Genomic DNA, 18,068 nt, shown 5'->3' with positions numbered 1-18,068 from the left:
TTAGAACTCTTCTTACAGCTCTAAGCCAATCAGTCTCAAGAATACAGATCAACATGTTCCCATTGGTCTCGTCTCTTCTACCGGCTAATAGTGTGCTGTAGTCATATGTGCAGACAAAGCCTTGCGCTCCAAGTGACGCCGCAAAAAGCTGTGATGCACCAAAATATCCGCAATATTAAATATTCAACAGCAGTGGGGACAGAGCATCCCATTGGAATAATGCCACATTTGAACTTCACCTGTGCAACTGTTTTTGAGATGACCTTCAGATGTTTTCCACTGCCTCATTGGTGAAGGCTTAGAATCCCATCAATTTTATACAGTTCCAAGCACTCCAGTATCCATGTGTGCGGCATTAAGTCATAGGCCTTCTTGTCGTCAATCCAGGCAGTGCAAAGTTTGGTGTTTTTGGTTTTAGATACTTTGGAGATTGCCCTGTCCACCAGCAGTTGTTGAGACCTCTGGTGATATTGCCTAAAAGTCATTTCTCGGTTGGTAGTTTGAGGGAGTGGTTTCCTTCTCGGGGTACTTCATGTGGACGACTGTCCGACTTTGTGTTAGCCATTTTTGGTGGGTCCCTGATGTTAGCAGCTGGTTCATTTGCTCTGCCAGGCATTCTTGGAGAGGTTAGCTTCTTTAGCCAGTAGGTATGAATCATGTCGGACCCTGGTGCTCCGCAGCGCTTCATCTTTGACACTTTTTCTTGGATATCTGCCACTGTTATGACTACTGGTTCGTGTTTTGGGATGTTTTTGTGGTCTGTTTGTAAATTTTCCAGTCATTGGGCATTGGTACTGTGTGACCCTTCCTTCTCCCTGATGCTCTTCCAGTATTGATTTGTTTCAGCTTTGGGCAGGTCTTCTTCAGTCTTCCAACCATGCTAAAAAAACTTCAGTTGCTGAATTAAACAATTCTGCAAGGAAGAGTGGGCCAAAACTATCTCTACAGAGATCTAAAATAATCAATGCCAGTTAAAGACCAAATCAGTTATTAGGAGTACATTTTCACACAGGGCCAGGAAGCATTAAATATTTTCTTTGCCTTAAGAAAATTAAAAACTGCATTTTATATTTGCATGTACACACATGTTCACATCTTTTTGTGAAACTTACATTTGTTTGATGAGAATAAACATTTAAATTGTGAAACAAAAGTTAAGAATTCAAGAAGTTTTTTCACAGCATTCAATAGCAAGAGACAAAAAAACTCAAAATCCTTCCTAAAGCCAACAAGCATAAGCAAGCATGTTTTATCACGATGGCGTCTGTTTAGAAAAAAAAAAAAAAAAAAAAGTCAGTTCCAAACCTGCGAGGTCCAAAAGCCCAGATATGCTCCACAGCATTCCTCCACTTCCTTCCTTGGAGTTTGCTTTCCAGTTGGGCCTTGAGGTTGGTAATGGCTTCCAAGGTCCTAACACTAATGTCTAGATTTCTACCTTCCCTCAAGGTCATGTTGACTTGTTCTAGAGTTCGAATTAGCGCTGAGCTGTTCTCCAGAAGACAAGTCACCTCTGAAAGAAAAGATTTATGTTGGTACTGCATAAAAAATTAGTACAGTGGAGCCTCGGTTTTCGAACGTCCCGGTTCTCGAACAAATCGGTATTCGAACAAAAAATCAGAGATTTTTTTGCTTCGGATGTCGGACGAAATTCGGTTGTCGAACCTCGCGAGATGAGCCGAGAGGACCCGCATGCCAACTGACTCTGTTCGTTATTACATTCTCGTTACTCTGAGGATTGCATAAACTCTACTCATGCCTCCAAAGGAAGCAAGTGGGAGCAGTAAAGCCATCCTAAAACACAAAGACGCTCCTAAAGCAATGCAACAGTGAGCGCCCGGCGCGCTGCGGTTGCGCGATCGGACCAAATTAAGCTCCCTGCGCACTGAGGTCCACTTAAATTTTGGAAAGTCCATTAGGAGTTTAAAAATATTTTCTAAATTTTAGCGACCGCTCTGTCACAATAATGCGACCAGCGCGGTGCAGTTGTGTGGTCGGTGGCGCGCTACGGTTGCGTGTTCGGCGGTGCGCTACGGTTGCGCGTTCGGTGGTGCGCTGCAGTTGCACGATTGGACAAAAATGCGCAAATGAAAAAATGCTTAAAAAAGGCGATTCTTATGCTTCGAACGGATTACATTTTTTTCCATTATTTATAATGGGAAAACATGATTCGGAATTCGAACGATTCACTTCTCGAACAGCCTTCTGGAACGGATTGTGGTCGAAAACCGAGGCTCCACTGTATTATAAAGTAAGTAACACCTCTGTAGCAATTTTATCCCCCTAGAAAAATGTCAGAATGGACATTTGCCTCATTAAAAATGATTAGCTACATATGTTATGAAGGGTTTTTATAGTTCAGGAAGAACACAATGTTCCAAATTCAATTTACCACCGTAAATAAAAACAGATTACAATGATTTGCAAATACGTAGTTTTCAACCCACATTAAATTTGATACGTTAAAAAGACTAAACTGAATGAACCAAACTGATGAATGTTATTACTTTTTTGCAAATATTATTTCATTTTTAGCTTGATCCCTGCGCAATACATTCTTTAACAAAGCTAGAATGGGGGGAAAAAAAGACTGGGATTTAAGAAGTCGTGCAGCGTCTGCTTTATTTACATTCTACACGACGTCTCAACTTCATTGGAATTGGGTTTCGTATATAGCTACCAAAATACAAATATTATCTATCCAAATGTTGCGCTTTACTCTGATTTTGCTCATTGATCCTAAACAGAAATCTATTGAGAAATTTGAGTAATCACTGAAGCTGAAATTCAGAGTACATGGAGAAACCCCGACATATGTGCCAACTATGTTGGAAACCCTAGAACCCAGGTAGAAAGTAGACACAAACATTAGACACACATTAGACATATGAGAAATAATATTTGTGAGCTTTGACATGGTGCGAGCTGAACACAGAGATGGAGTCTAAACTCCTGACAGGACTACAACTTGAGCATACTCTATGTTGAATAAACTATAGTGCCTTTTTTAATGAAGATTAGTGAGGGCTATGGAGGGTCAATAATTGGTGCGTGTTTAGGTCTTACCCTGAGGCAAGGGGATTGCACGCACGCTGACAGTGGCCAGTTTATTTGGAGTGGTTAGTGTGACCAAACCACTGCTGTCAACATGAAGAGTCTCTGTAGCATGACCATGAGAAACTTCATCTTTTACCTAACAAACATGTACATGAAAACACATCTGATGATTTTCACTTGTCGAATGCCGTATTCTCCATAATACTGACATCACACCTGGATTGTTATTTGCATTAATGAAAAATCTAAATCTGCCAATAAAAAAATATATTCATGAACTGGAATAGCATTAAAACATTTCTGTTTCACATTAAAAAAATGTTTTCAAGTGCATAACTCAGGGGTGTCCAAACTTTTTGCAAGGAGGGCCAAATTTAATAAAGTGAAGGGGCCCGGGGGCCAATAGTTTTTTCAGACATTTTTTAACTACAAAAATTTCATGCCAATACACACTGTTATAAAACAAATTTCATTGTCACAATTGTCTTTATTTTTCAAATGACAAAATAACCAAATATAAGCCATTCAGGCAGATGTGAACAACTCTAAAAACACAAATTCTGCCTTTCATTCATATCTGAAGAGTCAGATAACATTGAACAAACTGTTTGAAATACCTTACATTTACATGAGTTTAAATTTATTTTTGCCTCATGAACATTTTAAACAGGAGTTATAAGTAATGCAAATTTGTCTGTTATTATTAAAACTTAAAACAAGTGAGTTTTGCTCTTGTCATTTACAATATCTTTCAGAAAGTAATAGTTTGTGTCATGTCTACAGGTTTATAACATCAACAGTATTAACATGGCCACTTCGTAATATTTAATATTAAGTAATATTTAATTTTTATTTAATTTTGACTCACAGCCCCGCGTGAAGAATCGCTGTTGTGATGCCATTTCAGCTTGGAGCTGCTTCACTTTATCAGCGCGGTTACTCCCTGTTAGCTTGTCGTATGTGTCAGCATGTTTAGTCTGCTAGTGTCTCTTTAGGTTGAAATCCTTAAACAAGGCAACCGTCTCTTTAGAAACTAGACAAACACAATTGCCTTGATTTTCAGCGAAGAAGTATTGTAATTCCCATTTCTCTTGAAAGCGACGTTCCTCAATGTCAACTGTCCTCGTTTTCTTTGCAGTCGCCATGGCAGAAATGAGCGACGAGGGGTGGTGCTGCCACTCTTTGGTAATAGGAGGAATTACAGGTTCAAGTTTCATTTTTTTTTTTATATTCAGTTTGACAGTGCAGGCGGTCCATAAATAATACATTATAAGACCGAAGCTGCGGGCCATATGAAATCTGATCGGGGGCCGGATTTGGCCCGCGGGGCGGACTTTGGACATGCCTGGCATAACTGAAATGAAAATTAAAGCAGAATGTAGTCTAAATTGTAATTGTCATAAAATAATTTGGAGAAACGAGAGCTATAGCTTCCTGTAGATTTGAATCAGATGAGAGCCTACCACCTTCAGTTTTATTTAAACATATTTTAGAAACAGTTCCAATTGTAAAAGTGACACCGTTAAAAAACAACCACAGATTGAAGTAACTATCAGTTCACTATCAAGTCACTTCTTACTCAGATATAGTGTTCCCTCATTCATTGCGTGGGTTGCGTTCCCACAAATGCCTGCAAAAGTCAATTCCGTGAAGCAGAGGTTGACTTTAATTGTTTTATTTTTTTCAATTTTCAATTCCTTTTTCTAGGGTATTAACACCTCTATTACACCTTTACATCCAACTTCCAAATGGTTACCTTCATTCTAAATACTTTAACTATTAACATACAAAATGAATAATAAATACTACAGCTGCAACAACAAATCGATAAATCTATGAAAACAAAACTGTTGTTAAAAGTGCTGCAACCAATTATGTTACATCAGGCACGTTCTCAGTTCGTTGTTTATGTGTCATGTAACATTAGCATCCCGTACAATTCATCCTGTTGTTGCTGCTGTTGAGTACAACAACAGACATGAATAGGCAACAACAGGCTGAACGGTACAGTATGCTAACATTACATAAACACAAACGAGGAATTAAGAACGTGCCTGATGTAACATATTAAGAGTTATGCAAATAACTTCATGTCTGCTCTTGGTGTTGGATTTTGTCAAATAAAGTTCCCCTAAAATTGCGACTTGTACTCCGGTGCGACTTACCGCATTTTTCTGACTATAAGTCGCGTTTTTTTCATAGTTTGGGTGGGGGGGGCGACTTATACTGAGGCGCGACATATGTGAATTTTTTCACAAATTTTCAAAATAAAAAAATAAATAAAAAAAGTGAAACCGCGATAAACGAACTGCGATGTAGCAAGGGATTACTGTAAATTAGAATTTCAAGTGACGTTACATAAAGGACAGATTCGATCACGAGATGACGAACGGCCCCACGTACTACCGGCATCATGAGCGGCTTTGTTTGTAAGTGACACGGAGGACGAAGAGTTTGAAGGATTTAATGATTTGGAGTGACATAGAAGGTTTGAAAAACTATTATGGCTTTTAAACACGCCCGGTCCTACTCTACGGAGCTCTCTTTCACCTCCATGGATGGAAGTCGGGGGCCGGCGCTCGGCCGGGTGGCTGTCCGGGGACGGTGGATGGGGCTCGGACATGGCTTTTACGCACGCCCGGTCCTATTCTATGGAGCTCTCTTCCACCTCCGTGTCTGGAAGTGCCACCTCTGGGGAGGGAAGTCCACACCGCCACACGCCTGGAAGTCCACGCCGGTGCTTGGGGCCGTGTGGCGGTGAACTATTTATGTTATAGTTATTTAATATATTTCATTTCGTGTAGCAACTTGTATGTTTTTATCGTTACAGTTCAGTAGTTGTTGGCTCGTTGAACTCTTGTTTTGTTAAATAAAGAGCCGTTTACCAAACCCACGTCTTTCCTTGTACTTTGTTAACAATATAGTTATATACTAGATCTGTGGAATAACGACGAGGCTGACGTCAGGGCGCACGCGCGGCGTTGTTGACAAAGGACGAGGAATTTGATCGATGGATTTAATGATTTAGAGTGCACAGATGGTTTGATAATATTATTGCTTATATAATAGTTATTTGATATATAATTTATATATCATTATATGGGCCTGTGGAATATTTTGAAGTGCAAGCGCCGTCAGCGGCGCGCACCCATTGTTGACAAAGGACGATCGATGGATTTAATGAATTGGAGTGACACAGATGGTTTTATAAACGTGTTATTTATGTAATAGTTTTTTTTAATAACTCTGAATGTTACGTCAGGCCCGTTCTCAGCTCTTCGTTTGTGTTTATGTCACGTTAGCATACCTATTGTTTAGCCTGTTGCTCGTTCATGTCTGTTCTTGGTGTTGGATTTTGTCGAATAAATTTCCCCCAAAACGCGACTTATACTCCGGAGCGACTTATATATGTTTTTTTTCACGTTATTGTGCATTTTATGGCTATGCGACGTATATTCCGGAGCGACTTTTGGACTGAAAAATACGATATGTATTTTTTTTTCTTCTTTATTATGCATGTTATGGCTGGTGCGATTTATACTCCGGAGCGACTTATAGTCCGGAAAATATGGTATTTTATTATTACAAAAAAAAAAAAGATTATAAAACAAATGTTTGAGTATTTAGGTTACTTAAAAGGAATTTATTATTTGGGACTGGTCTCAAGAGATGTAACATATACCGTATTGGTCCGAATATAAGATGTTTTTTGCATTGAAATAAGACTGAAAAAGTGGGGGTCGTCTTACATTCGGGGTCTAGACATTATAACCATTCACAACACTAGATGGCGCCAGATATTTTTAAAGTCAAGTTACATCACCGCGCCTTAAGTCTCACGTGAGTTACCTCAGCTTATCGCGATTGTTGGAGCTTGTGCGCAGCGGTAAGTTAAAGGTCGCAGGTATCGACTGAGTATGCGTCCTTGACACAAAGTGAGTACCGTATTTTTCGGACTATAAGTCGCGTTTTTTTTCATAGTTTGGGTAGGGGGCGACTTATACTCAGAAGTGACTTATATGTGTAATTTTTCACAATTTTTTACTTGATCATTAACACATTACTAACAAGTATAGTTGATCACTTCACATGTTATTTTCACTTTAAATCGCATGAGGGCGCACTATGGCTGTGGAATAATTGGAGCCCCACTGACAATGAGTTCCATTCACTGACTTCCGGAGTGAGGAGATTTTATGATTTGGAGTGTCATAGATGGTTCGATAAACTTGTTATTTATCTTATAGTCATTTGATATATAGTTTATTTACAGTAACAACGTCTATGTTGTTAAACTTCAGTAGTCTCCGATTGTCTAGCAAGGCCGTGAAGGCAGCAAAGGGGGGGGGAGCGATCCAGGGCGCTTGCTTATAGCACTGTGTTGGCTCATATGTTGAGCTCTTTTGTGAATTAAAGAGCTGGTTACTAAACCCACGTCTTACCTGGTACTTTGGTAACGCTACAATATAGTTATATACGTACATCTGTGGAATAATTGGAGTTGCAACTGACGACGAGGCTGACGACGAGGCTGACGACGAGGCTGACGTCAGCGGCGCACGTAGTTCTGGAGTAAACTTTTTTTTTTTTTTAAATGATACAGCGGATGAAGATTCCGATGGATTCAATGATTTGGAGTGACAGATGGTTTGATCAAAGTCAATGTCTGCTTTATTGTCAATTTCTTCATGTCAAGACACAGAGATCGAAACTGCGTTTCCTACTATCCCACGGTGACAAGACGTTACATATTATATATATATATATAAAAAAACGCGACTTATAGTCCGAAAATTACGGTATATATATATATATATACCGTAATTTTCGGACTATAAGTCGCGTTTTTTTTTCATAGTTTGGGTGGGGGGGCGACTTATACTCAGGAGCGATTTATATACATATATATGGGTTTTTTTCACTTTTTTGGGCATTTTATGGCTGGTGCGACTTATAGTCCGAAAATTACGGTATATTATATAGGTCCACGGACAACAAAACATTCAAGTAAACAATACAAAAAGTAAAAACAAGAAGGCACATACAATGAATAATAAGAGCAATGAATAAATAATAAATAAGAGCAACATGGTTGAAATGGAGCAATTGTGCATACAGCAGAAAGTCATAATATAGCGCAAAAGTAGAGGAGTAGTGCAAGGCAGCCAACGTGGCCCAAAAGGCCAGGACGTTATGCAGCCGAGGGTGAAGGGGGGAGAGAGTTCAGGATCTTAACAGCCTGGAGTATGAAGCTGTTGGCGAGTCTGGTGGTGCGGGAGCGCAGGCTTCTGTACCTCTACCCAGAGGGCAGTAGATCAAACAAAGTGTGAGCGGGGTGACTCACATCACTCACAATCGTGGTCGCCTTGCGTGTGAGATGGGAGGTGTAAATGTCCTTCAGGGAGGGAAGTGAAGCACCAATAATCCTACCAGCTGTGTTCACTATGCGCTGCAGGGCCTTCATGTTGTAGTCAGTGCAGCTTCCACCCCACACAGCGATGCAACCGGAGAGGACGCTCTCAATGGTGCCACGGTAGAATGTGGTCATGATGGCTGGTGGAGCACTTACTCGCCTGAGTTTCCGCAGGAAGTACAGGCGGTGCTGAGCTTTCTTCGCCAGAGATGCAGTATTGGTGGTCCAGGAGAGGTCTTCACTGATGTGCACCCCCAGGAATCTGGTGCTGCTCACTCTCTCCACCACAGCACCGTTGATGGTCAGTGGCAGGTGTTGGGTGTCTCCTTGGTCTTGCTGACGTTCAGCAGGAGGTTGTTGTCCTTGCACCATGTGGTCAGAAGGTCGACCTCCGACCTGCATTGAGTCTCGTCGCCCTTGGTGATGAGACCCACCAGAGTCGTGTCGGCAGCAAATTTCACTATGCGGTTGATGCTGTAGGTTGCAGTGCAGTCGTGCGTCAGCAGGGTGAAGAGCAACGGACTGAGCCTTGGGGGGCCCCCGTGCTCAGCGTGATGCTGCTTGAGATATTGTCGCCAACACGTACTACTTATACTACTACTACTTGATAAACGTATTATTTATGTTATAGTTATTTAAATGCCACGTTAGCATACCGTATCCTTTAGCCTGTTTTTGCTGGTTCATGTCTGTACTTGGTGTTGAATTTTGTCAAATAAATTTCCCCCAAAATGCGACTTAAACTCCGGTGCGACATGTTTTTTCCCCCTTTATTTTGCATTTTATGGCTGATGCGACTTGTACTCCGGAGCGACCTTTAGTCCGAAAAATACGGTATACACATTTCATTATTACTACTGTCCACTGTTGTGCCATTTGTCCGATCGCGGCTTGCGTCGTGTGCACGCCGTTTGATTGACAGCTCCGGCGCGCTCCTTTAAATTTGCCTCGCATCGTACGAGTAGCCGTTACGCAGCGGCACGGCGACTAACGGTCGCCAGCAAATGTATTTTGTTGTCTCGATGACTTATGTTTGGTGTGTTGCCGAGAGTATTTAATTTATGGTTATTTACTATAGCGGAACCGTTACGCGCAGTTAATTATGTAATGTGTGCAGTCTCCGAGTGTTGTGTGACGTCAGAAGTTGAGCGTTGATTTACGTGCTGTAATTCTATCTGTTGCAGAACCACACACACACCCCACAAACCACACACACCCTTCACACGCTTCACACAATACCTTTTTGCCAGTTTGCCTGTATGCCCCTATGAGTCACAGTGCCTGTTACTTTTTTGCCAATAATTCAGTAAAGGAATCAAAACTGAATCACGTCTTCCCTCCTGTGTTCTGACAGACACCCGGGGGCGAAAAGAGCATAACCATCCGAGCCAACCCCCTATGCAGTCCTCAGGCTCCCCAACAATTGCGGTAGCAGTTTGCATTATTTTATTGCAATGTTTTTCCTTATTCAGATTTGTTTCAAGACTACAGTTACAGTTAGACTTCACTTTGATGGTTAATGCAGTTATTGCAATTTTGTTGTTTTATCACAGTAGATTGGTTTATTTACATTTCAAAAACCAGAAGCCATTCATTTCACAAATGTGATTGCACTTTAGTTTACATATTTAAATGTTCAGATATTAGGATGTGATAGACAGTTTTTGCATGATTTGAATGAGGCAAAATAAACTTTCTCTCGAATATATTTTTATAATCATTTGTTTCAGATGTGCTGTAATTATTTTCTGTATAAAAATTTAATTTGGTGTTTAAAAAGTCTTTTTTCAAACTTGAGTCTTGAAAAAGAGGGGGTCGTCTTATCAGGGTCGTCTTATATTCGGGCCAATACGGTATAATTGTCAATGTAAATGTTTTTAGTATTGCAATGAAATCAATACATTTTGTGTAGAGGTTTTCAACAACTAAAAATGTGTTTATTTTGTTTTTCATGTTTAAACCAAATCATAGTTTGAACCAAAACGTCACTTAAAAAACGAAACTTGAACCGAACCGTGGGTATGGTAAACCGTTACACCTCTACCATGGTGTAAATAAAAGCATATAAGCAATATAGTAAGAGCACTCGATTAGCTTTAGCGATTTTTGAGCGGTAAAATAAATAAATAGAGAAAAAGCATGACAAAAAAAATCTGTAAAACAGTGACGCTGTGAAAGGTGAACTGTGATACAGCAAGGAACACTGAAGTTTAAAAAAACAAAACAAAAAAACATGTTTTCTAATGGCCAGGTACCAAATTCGCCATGGCTCAGATGGTGTAGAATACCAGAGTTCACCCACCTGGTGAATGACAGCCACTTTTTGCTGCTTGCCAAGATCTTCATTCACCATGTCTACTTTGGGAGGGCGCACTACGGTCTCTCGGAATGGGATGATAGGCTTGGATGCGCTGATCTCAATTTTGGCGAACCTTTGAAAAACAAGTTAAAATCGTTTTGACATACAGTATGCACTCATTAATTCTTTAATTTTCTTTAGTTCGATTGGATTTAATTTTCTCCCCTGTTATTATTAATTTTTTCTTATTTTGTCTTTCTCCAGTGTCACCTCATGGGAGAGCTTGGTCTGACCGTGGGAATGATAACCCGCAGAACAACTGAGGTCGGGGCACTCTTCTTGATGTACTTGTAAATCTGCTGAAAATTGCACCCGTGTGGGTTCGTGTGGATGCTTTTTAAAATGTAGACAAGGCCTTTGTAAAGCACTTTGAGCACCATATGATGGGTCATGCGGTTCGACCAACCCGGACATTGACATGAAATTCCTGACGGTCACAGCATCTTCTGATCGAAATATAACCAGGAAAAGACACTGAGGAAAAGACACTGAGACCCAAATGGAAATTAAACAACATTTCATGAGATATGCAGCATTTTTTATGTTGGCATTTTTATCCCTCACAGCTGACATGAAGAGCCAAGATACACTGCCTAATATTTATCTTCTATACAAAAGCTGCCCTGACCTCAAAATGATGCAATGCCACCATCTACCATGATCTGTTAGTCGTGGGAGTGGTTTACAAACCTCAATTTCACAGACAAACTGGGCAAGACTTTTTTACACGTGTCTTGCTCAAGGACACCTCAACAGGAAAAGTTAGAAATCAGACTAGCACTCCCAAGCAACCTGGTTGCCATTTTCATGTTTTTTGTCAGCCGTGACCCTTTGGCCCTCCGGGACCTACTTGAAAAATAATTTTCAGAAACACATTCATGGAAAGACCACAGCTATGTCAATTATTATCAATTTCATCCATGCCAGAAAACAGTACCGTAATTTTCGGACTATAAGTCGCTCCGGAGTACAAGTCGCATCAGCCATAAAATGCCCAAAAATGTGAAAAAAAACATATATAAGTCGCATTTTGGGGGGCAATTTATTCGACAAAATCCAACACCAAGAACAGTCATGAACGAGCAACAACAGGCTAAACGATATGTATGCTAACATGACATAAACACAAACGAAGAGCTGAGAACGGCCCTGACGTAAAATTCAAAAAGTTATTCAAAAAACTATTACATAAATAACACGTTAATAAAACCATCTGTGTCACTCCAATTCATTAAATCCATCGATCGTCCTTTGTCAACAATGCGTGCGCGCCGCTGACGGCGCTTGCACTTCAAAATATTCCACAGGCTCATATAACGATATATACGTAAATTATATATCAAATAACTATTATATAAGCAATAATGTTATCAAACCATCTGTGTCACTCCAAATCCTTAAATCCATCGATCGTCCTTTGTCAACAATGGGTGCGCGCAGCTGACGGCGCTTGCACTTCAAAATATTCCACAGGCCCATATAACGATATATAAATTACCGTTTTTTTCCGTGTATAATGCGCAAAATTTAACTAATTTATTGTCCTAAAATCTGGGGTGCGCATTATACATGGGTACAAATTTTTTTAAATTTTTTTTTTTTTTAAATTTATTTATTTATTTATTTTTTTTTTTTTTTAAGAAAATCATGGTACAACAAAACCAACAACAGGACTGACCGACAATAGTGTGTTTGTACTGTGCTCTGGTCATTTCGTCAAAGAAGGGATAATAGTCCTCTTCTCTTCTTGACTGACAATGAATGTGATAGTTTAATACAATCAGCAAATAACAAAATGCGTATTACAGGTAATATTTTATTTCACAACACTTTGCCATGTTCCTTTCGTCTCTGCTGTTCACTTCAAACACGCTCCATACGAACGCAATGCTCTCGTATCAGACGCTTGCTCGATCACCTGCTCGTTTGCTGTCACAATGTACCCTACACAAATCCGAAACATTTGTTGCGGCTCCGAGTCACGACGAGGGGCAAGTTTTGGTTTCCAAGGGTGTTTTTATTCCTCTTCAACGTCTCTCCCATACAGAGCCGCCTTTTTCACATGTCCGCACGTCACTTTCCTCTCTTTTCATCTGATCGCGGTGGTGCCTTTACGGGCAGTCGGAGAAATCAACGCCAACAAAAAAAAAATACATCCAGCCTAGTTAAGACCATACCAAAGACTATAAAAATGGGACCCATTGCCTCCCTGCGTGTGTGACGATCATTGGGACTTAAAAAAAAAAAAAAAAAAAAAAAAAAAAAAAAAAAAAAAAAATTGGGTGCGTATTATACATGGGTACAGGCTTTTTTCCAGCATCAACATGCCATTTTTAGGGTGCGTATTATACATGGGGGCGCATTATACACGGAAAAAAACGGTAGATATCAAATAACTATTATATAAGCAATAGTATTATCAAGCCATCTGTGCACTCTAAATCATTAAATCCATCGATCAAATTCCTCGTCCTTCGTCAACAACGCCGCGCGTGCGCCCTGACGTCAGCGTCGTCGTTATTCCACAGATCTACTATATAACTATATTGTAGCGTTAACAAAGTTCAAGGAAAGACGTGGGTTTGGTAAACGGCTCTTTATTTAACAAAACAAACTTCCAGGCGTGTGGCGGCGTCGACTTCCAGCCACGGAAGTGGAAGAGAGCTCCATAGAATAGGACCGGGCGTGCGTAAAAGCCATGACCGAGCCCCATCCACCGTCCTCGGACAGCCACCCGGCCGAGCGCCGGCCCTCGACTTCCATTTACGGAGGTGAAAGAGAGCTCGGTAGAGTAGGACCGGGCGTGCGTAAAAGCCATGTCCGAGCCCCATCCACCGTCCCTGGACAGCCACCCGGCCGAGCGCCGGCCCCCGACTTCAATCCACGGAGGTGACAGAGAGCTCCGGAGAGTAGGACCGGGCGTGGGTAAAAGCCATAATAGTTTTTCAAACCTTCTGTGTCACTCCAAATCCTTAAATCCTTCAAACTCTTCGTCCGCCGTGTCACTTAGAAACAAAGCCGCTCATGTGCCGGTAGTACGTGGGGCCCTTCGTCATCTTCGTCATCCCGTGATCAATCTTTGTCCTTTATGTAAACAACCGCCGCGCCACGCCGCGTCGCGCTGCTGACGTCACTTGAAATTCAAATTACAGTAATCCCTTGCTACATCGCGGTTCGTTAATCGCGGTTTCACTTTTGTTTTTGGGAACATTTTTGAAAAAAAACATATATAAGTTGAACAAACTATGAAAAAAAACGCGACTTATAGTCCGAAAATTACGGTACTTTCTGATGACACTGACAGAGTCCCTTACTGACCGGTCTTTGATGTCATCCAGGCAGCGTTGGAGATGAACCTCTCCAGCAGTGATCAAAACATGTTCTCCTGTCTCCTGGATTAGCACTTCAGCACAGGGGTCTGCTTGGTTCAACAGACGCATCCCACGCACCAGTTTTGGCATCTCACCTGATGCATAACTGGAAATTAATAATTATTTACATAGCAGGGGTGTCAAACTCCTTTCCTCGGGGGCCGAATCCCTACATGTTTTCCAAGTTTCCCTCGTTAAACACACCTGATTCAATTAATCAGGCTCCTGTAGAAAGTGAGGACGAACTGGTCATTTGAATCAGGTGTGTTTAACGAGGGAAACTTGGAAAACATGTAGGGATTCGGCCCCCGAGGAAAGGAGTTTGACACCCCTGTATGCATAAAAAAAACATACTACATACCTGGGTGTTTTGGTTCTATGGCAACTCGTACAATGGGTGACGCCTCAATGTTGAGTGGAGTGAAGGGTGGGCAAGCAGGAGTGGTGGAAATCGTAGCTGACTTCAAAATGAAGTCTTCTAGACCTCTGATGCCTATAAAAGCATAGTACTTGCAATAATAAACAGAAATATTGTGAAATGAACACACAGAGAAAAATAAATCAGCGATCAATTTGCCATCATATTTTCCCTAAAGGGATTAAAAAGACTTTCTTTGTACATTTTTGTACATTTTTTGTAGACTGATGCAAGACTGGTGCAAGACCTCCAATGCAAAGCTTAAATGAGCCATATGATGCTAAATCAACTTTTAGCCATGTTAAAATGTCCTTGATGATTAAGGGATGTTGTAGAGGCGGGTCAACCAGGAGAGATCCACAACATCCAGAGCCTTAAGGAATTCTGGGCGGATATCATCAAACTGACTTCAACCCCAAAGATAGGAAAGGCTCTGTTTCTTCAAGGGAAGGCATGTCGGTGGAATTGAAGAGATCTTTGAAGTATTCTTTCCACTGATTCCCCATGTCCTGAGTTGAGGTGAACAGCACCCTGTCTCCACTATACACAGTGTTAACAGTGCACCGCTTCCCCCTTCTCAGGCGTCAGATGGTGGACCATAATTTCCTTGAAGCAGTCCATGGCTTCTACGAACTTCTCCCACAGGTTTTTGCTTCAAATCTGCATTCCGCTTGCCCAGCTGGTACCCGTCAATCGCCTTCAGAGTCCCAGAGGCCAAAAATGGCCGATAGGATTCTTTTTTTTTTAGTTTGACTGCATCAGGACATTTACCGGTCGATTTACGCTCCTACCCTCACCTATGGTCACGAGCTATGGGTCGTGACCGAAAGAACGAGATCCCGGATACAAGCGGCCGAAATGAGTTTTCTCCGCAGGATGCCTGGGCTCTCCCTTAGAGATAGGGTGAGAAGTTCGGTCATCCGGGAGAGACTCGGAGTAGAGTCGCTACTCCTCCACGTTGAGAGGAGCCAGATGAGGTGGCTCGGGCATCTCATCAGGATGCCTCCTGGACGCCTCCCTGGGGAGGTGTTCCGGGCATGTCCCACCGGTAGGAGACCCCGGGGACGACCCAGGACGCGCTGGAGAGATTATGTCTCTCAGCTGGCCTGGGAACGCCTTGGGATCCCCCGGGATGAGCTAGATGAACTGGCTGGGGAGAGGGAAGTCTGGGAGTCCCTCCTGAAGCTGCTGCCCCCGCGACCCGACCCCGGATAAGCGGAAGAAGATGGATGGATGGATGGATGCATCAGGACACCGGCGGGTTTGGGGATGGCTGCCACAACGGGCACATTTATTACACATCATCCATCCGTCCGTCCATCCATCAATCCATACATCCATCTGTTTTGTTAGAGCAATTATCAATTATAACTATAACAGAGGCACGCTCCGCGCTATCAGCATGTATTTAAACGCCGTTCTCTCGTAACTTATAAACCCGCAAAGTAGCGCATTCGCGAAAGGTGAAGCGCAAAGTGGCGAGGGATCGCTGTACTTAATTATGCACACTCGGACATATTTGCAATATTTTGTACTACTGTACCAAGCACATTGCCGGAGGGCACCTCTTCTAGCTCTTCCAGTTCTCTGCCCATCAGCAGGTAGATGTTTTCAATGGAACAACAGGACAGATGAGGCACCTCAGGTAAACTGTCAGAAGGACTGCAATGCTCAGGCAGCTGGCAGGCACAAAAGAAGGAACAAGTTAACAAACATGAGTTGTCAAGCTAATAATAATAATAAATTATATTTATAATGCAACTTACATTTTTTAAAAAAATCTCAAAGTGCTACAGAAAATGCCTGTGAAATGAAAGTGTCAACCGACTGCGGTGCTCTCAAGTGGACTGGTAGAGCATTCCACAATGTGGGTGAGACAGAGCAGAAAGCCCGGTCTCCCATGGAACGGAGGTTAGTTTTGGGGGTTTTGAGGAGGTAGGTGTTAGATGAGCGGAGATTCCGTGTGGAAGACTGGAGAGTGATTAGTTCCTTAAGGTAAGGGGGTGCGTTGCTATGGATGCATTGATGGGTCAGCAGAGAGATTTTATATTCAGTCCGAGAGGAAATGGGAAGCCAGTGTAGTGATTGGAGGATAGGTGTGATGTGGTCGTGTTTGCGCACTCTCATCAGGATCCTGGCGGCGCTGTTTTGGATATATTGGAGCTTTTGAAGGCTCTTCCCAGGGATCCCGGATGAGAAGTGCATTGCAGTAGTCAAGCCTGGAGGAGACAAAGGCGTGGACGACTTTTTCCGCATCCTGCAGTGACAGGGTGGGGCGGAGTTTTGCTATATTTCTAAGGTGGAAGAATGATGTTTTACAGAAGGCGGAAGTAAGAGCCGAAACATGTCAGGTAATGCAACCTAAAATATCTTGTTTGAGATAAAAGAACCAGTGAAGTGATTGACAAGTGAAAACAAAATGAACTTAGTATAACAGTTTTACAGATGTGTTTGATGTGGGCCTCGCAATTGAGCTGGGGGTCCATTCGCACGGCAAGATTGGTGACGACTGATGACAGCGGAATGTCCTGACCAGAAAAGGTGATGGTTGTTATTGGGGAGGATGTGACCTGGTGTGGAGTCCCGATGAGGATGGCTTCCGTTTTGCATCTGTTTAATTGCAGGAGGTTTTCTCTCATCCACGCCTCTATCTCCTCCAGGCAGATGGTGAGTGTAGTGGAGATTGAATTAGGTGTTTTGTCCAGTTTTATGTAAAGCTGTGTGTCATCAGCATAGCAATGGTAAGAAAAACCATGCTTGCTGATGACACAGCTGAGGGGTAACATGTACACAGTGAAGAGGATGGGGCCAAGTACAGATCCTTGGGGGACTCCACAGGTGACAGACTGGGTTCGGGACTTTACACCTCCCGAGGAAACACACTCGGTTCGTCCGGAGAGGTAAGAAATGAACCAGTCCAAAGCGGTGTTGCGGAGACCAATGGTTGAATGAAGGCGGTTTATGAGAATGGTGTGGTCAACGGTATCAAAAGCAGCTGTGAGGTCCAGGAGGATGAGGAGGGAGGGAGAGGAGGGAGGGAGGGAGAGCCGGCATCGGCTGCCATAAGAAGGTCGTTAGTGACCCTGACCAGGGCTGTTTCGGTGCTGTGTGCCGGACGGAAACCAGACTGAAAATTTTCAGCAAGGTTATTGCTCCTGAGGTGATGCTGAAGTTGGGTGGCAATGTTTTTTTCCAGGACCTTGGAGAGGAACGGGAGGTTGGAAATTGGTCTGTAGTTTGCGTGGATGTCCGGGTCTAGAGTTGGTTTCTTGAGAAGAGGAGTAATGATGGCTGATTTCAGGTCTGATGGAACATGACCAGACAGTAGGGAGAGGTTAATAGTTTTGGTGATCAGGGGGCTTATGGCTTCAATGTTCATCTTAACAAGGATTGTGGGAAAAGGGTCCAGAGCACAGGTGGAAGGTTTCATGTGACTGACAATTTTCTCAACTT

General features: G+C 42.3%; 1 protein-coding gene across 4 annotated transcripts in view; it reads right to left on the bottom strand.

The window, feature by feature from the left end:
• The window catches only part of efl1 (elongation factor like GTPase 1), a 73,037-nt gene that overhangs the window by 13,423 nt on the left and 41,546 nt on the right, over positions 1-18,068 (bottom strand). For 3 of the 4 annotated variants that reach the window (XM_037246644.1, XM_037246647.1, XM_037246646.1), the window contains 6 exons: positions 16,159-16,294; positions 14,559-14,690; positions 14,145-14,292; positions 10,770-10,899; positions 3,064-3,190; positions 1,306-1,510 (listed from right to left, as the gene is read on the bottom strand). In XM_037246644.1, coding sequence (XP_037102539.1) covers positions 1,306-1,510; positions 3,064-3,190; positions 10,770-10,899; positions 14,145-14,292; positions 14,559-14,690; positions 16,159-16,294 — 878 coding nt within the window. Of the gene's footprint in view, positions 1-1,305; positions 1,511-3,063; positions 3,191-10,769; positions 10,904-14,144; positions 14,293-14,558; positions 14,691-16,158; positions 16,295-18,068 lie in introns of all 4 variants that reach the window. The other variant, XM_037246645.1, reaches the window with a different exon arrangement.

This window comes from Syngnathus acus, chromosome 3 (genome assembly GCF_901709675.1).
Source record: "Syngnathus acus chromosome 3, fSynAcu1.2, whole genome shotgun sequence".
Lineage (NCBI taxonomy): Eukaryota > Metazoa > Chordata > Actinopteri > Syngnathiformes > Syngnathidae > Syngnathus > Syngnathus acus.
This window is presented reverse-complemented; position numbering and strand designations above follow the sequence as displayed.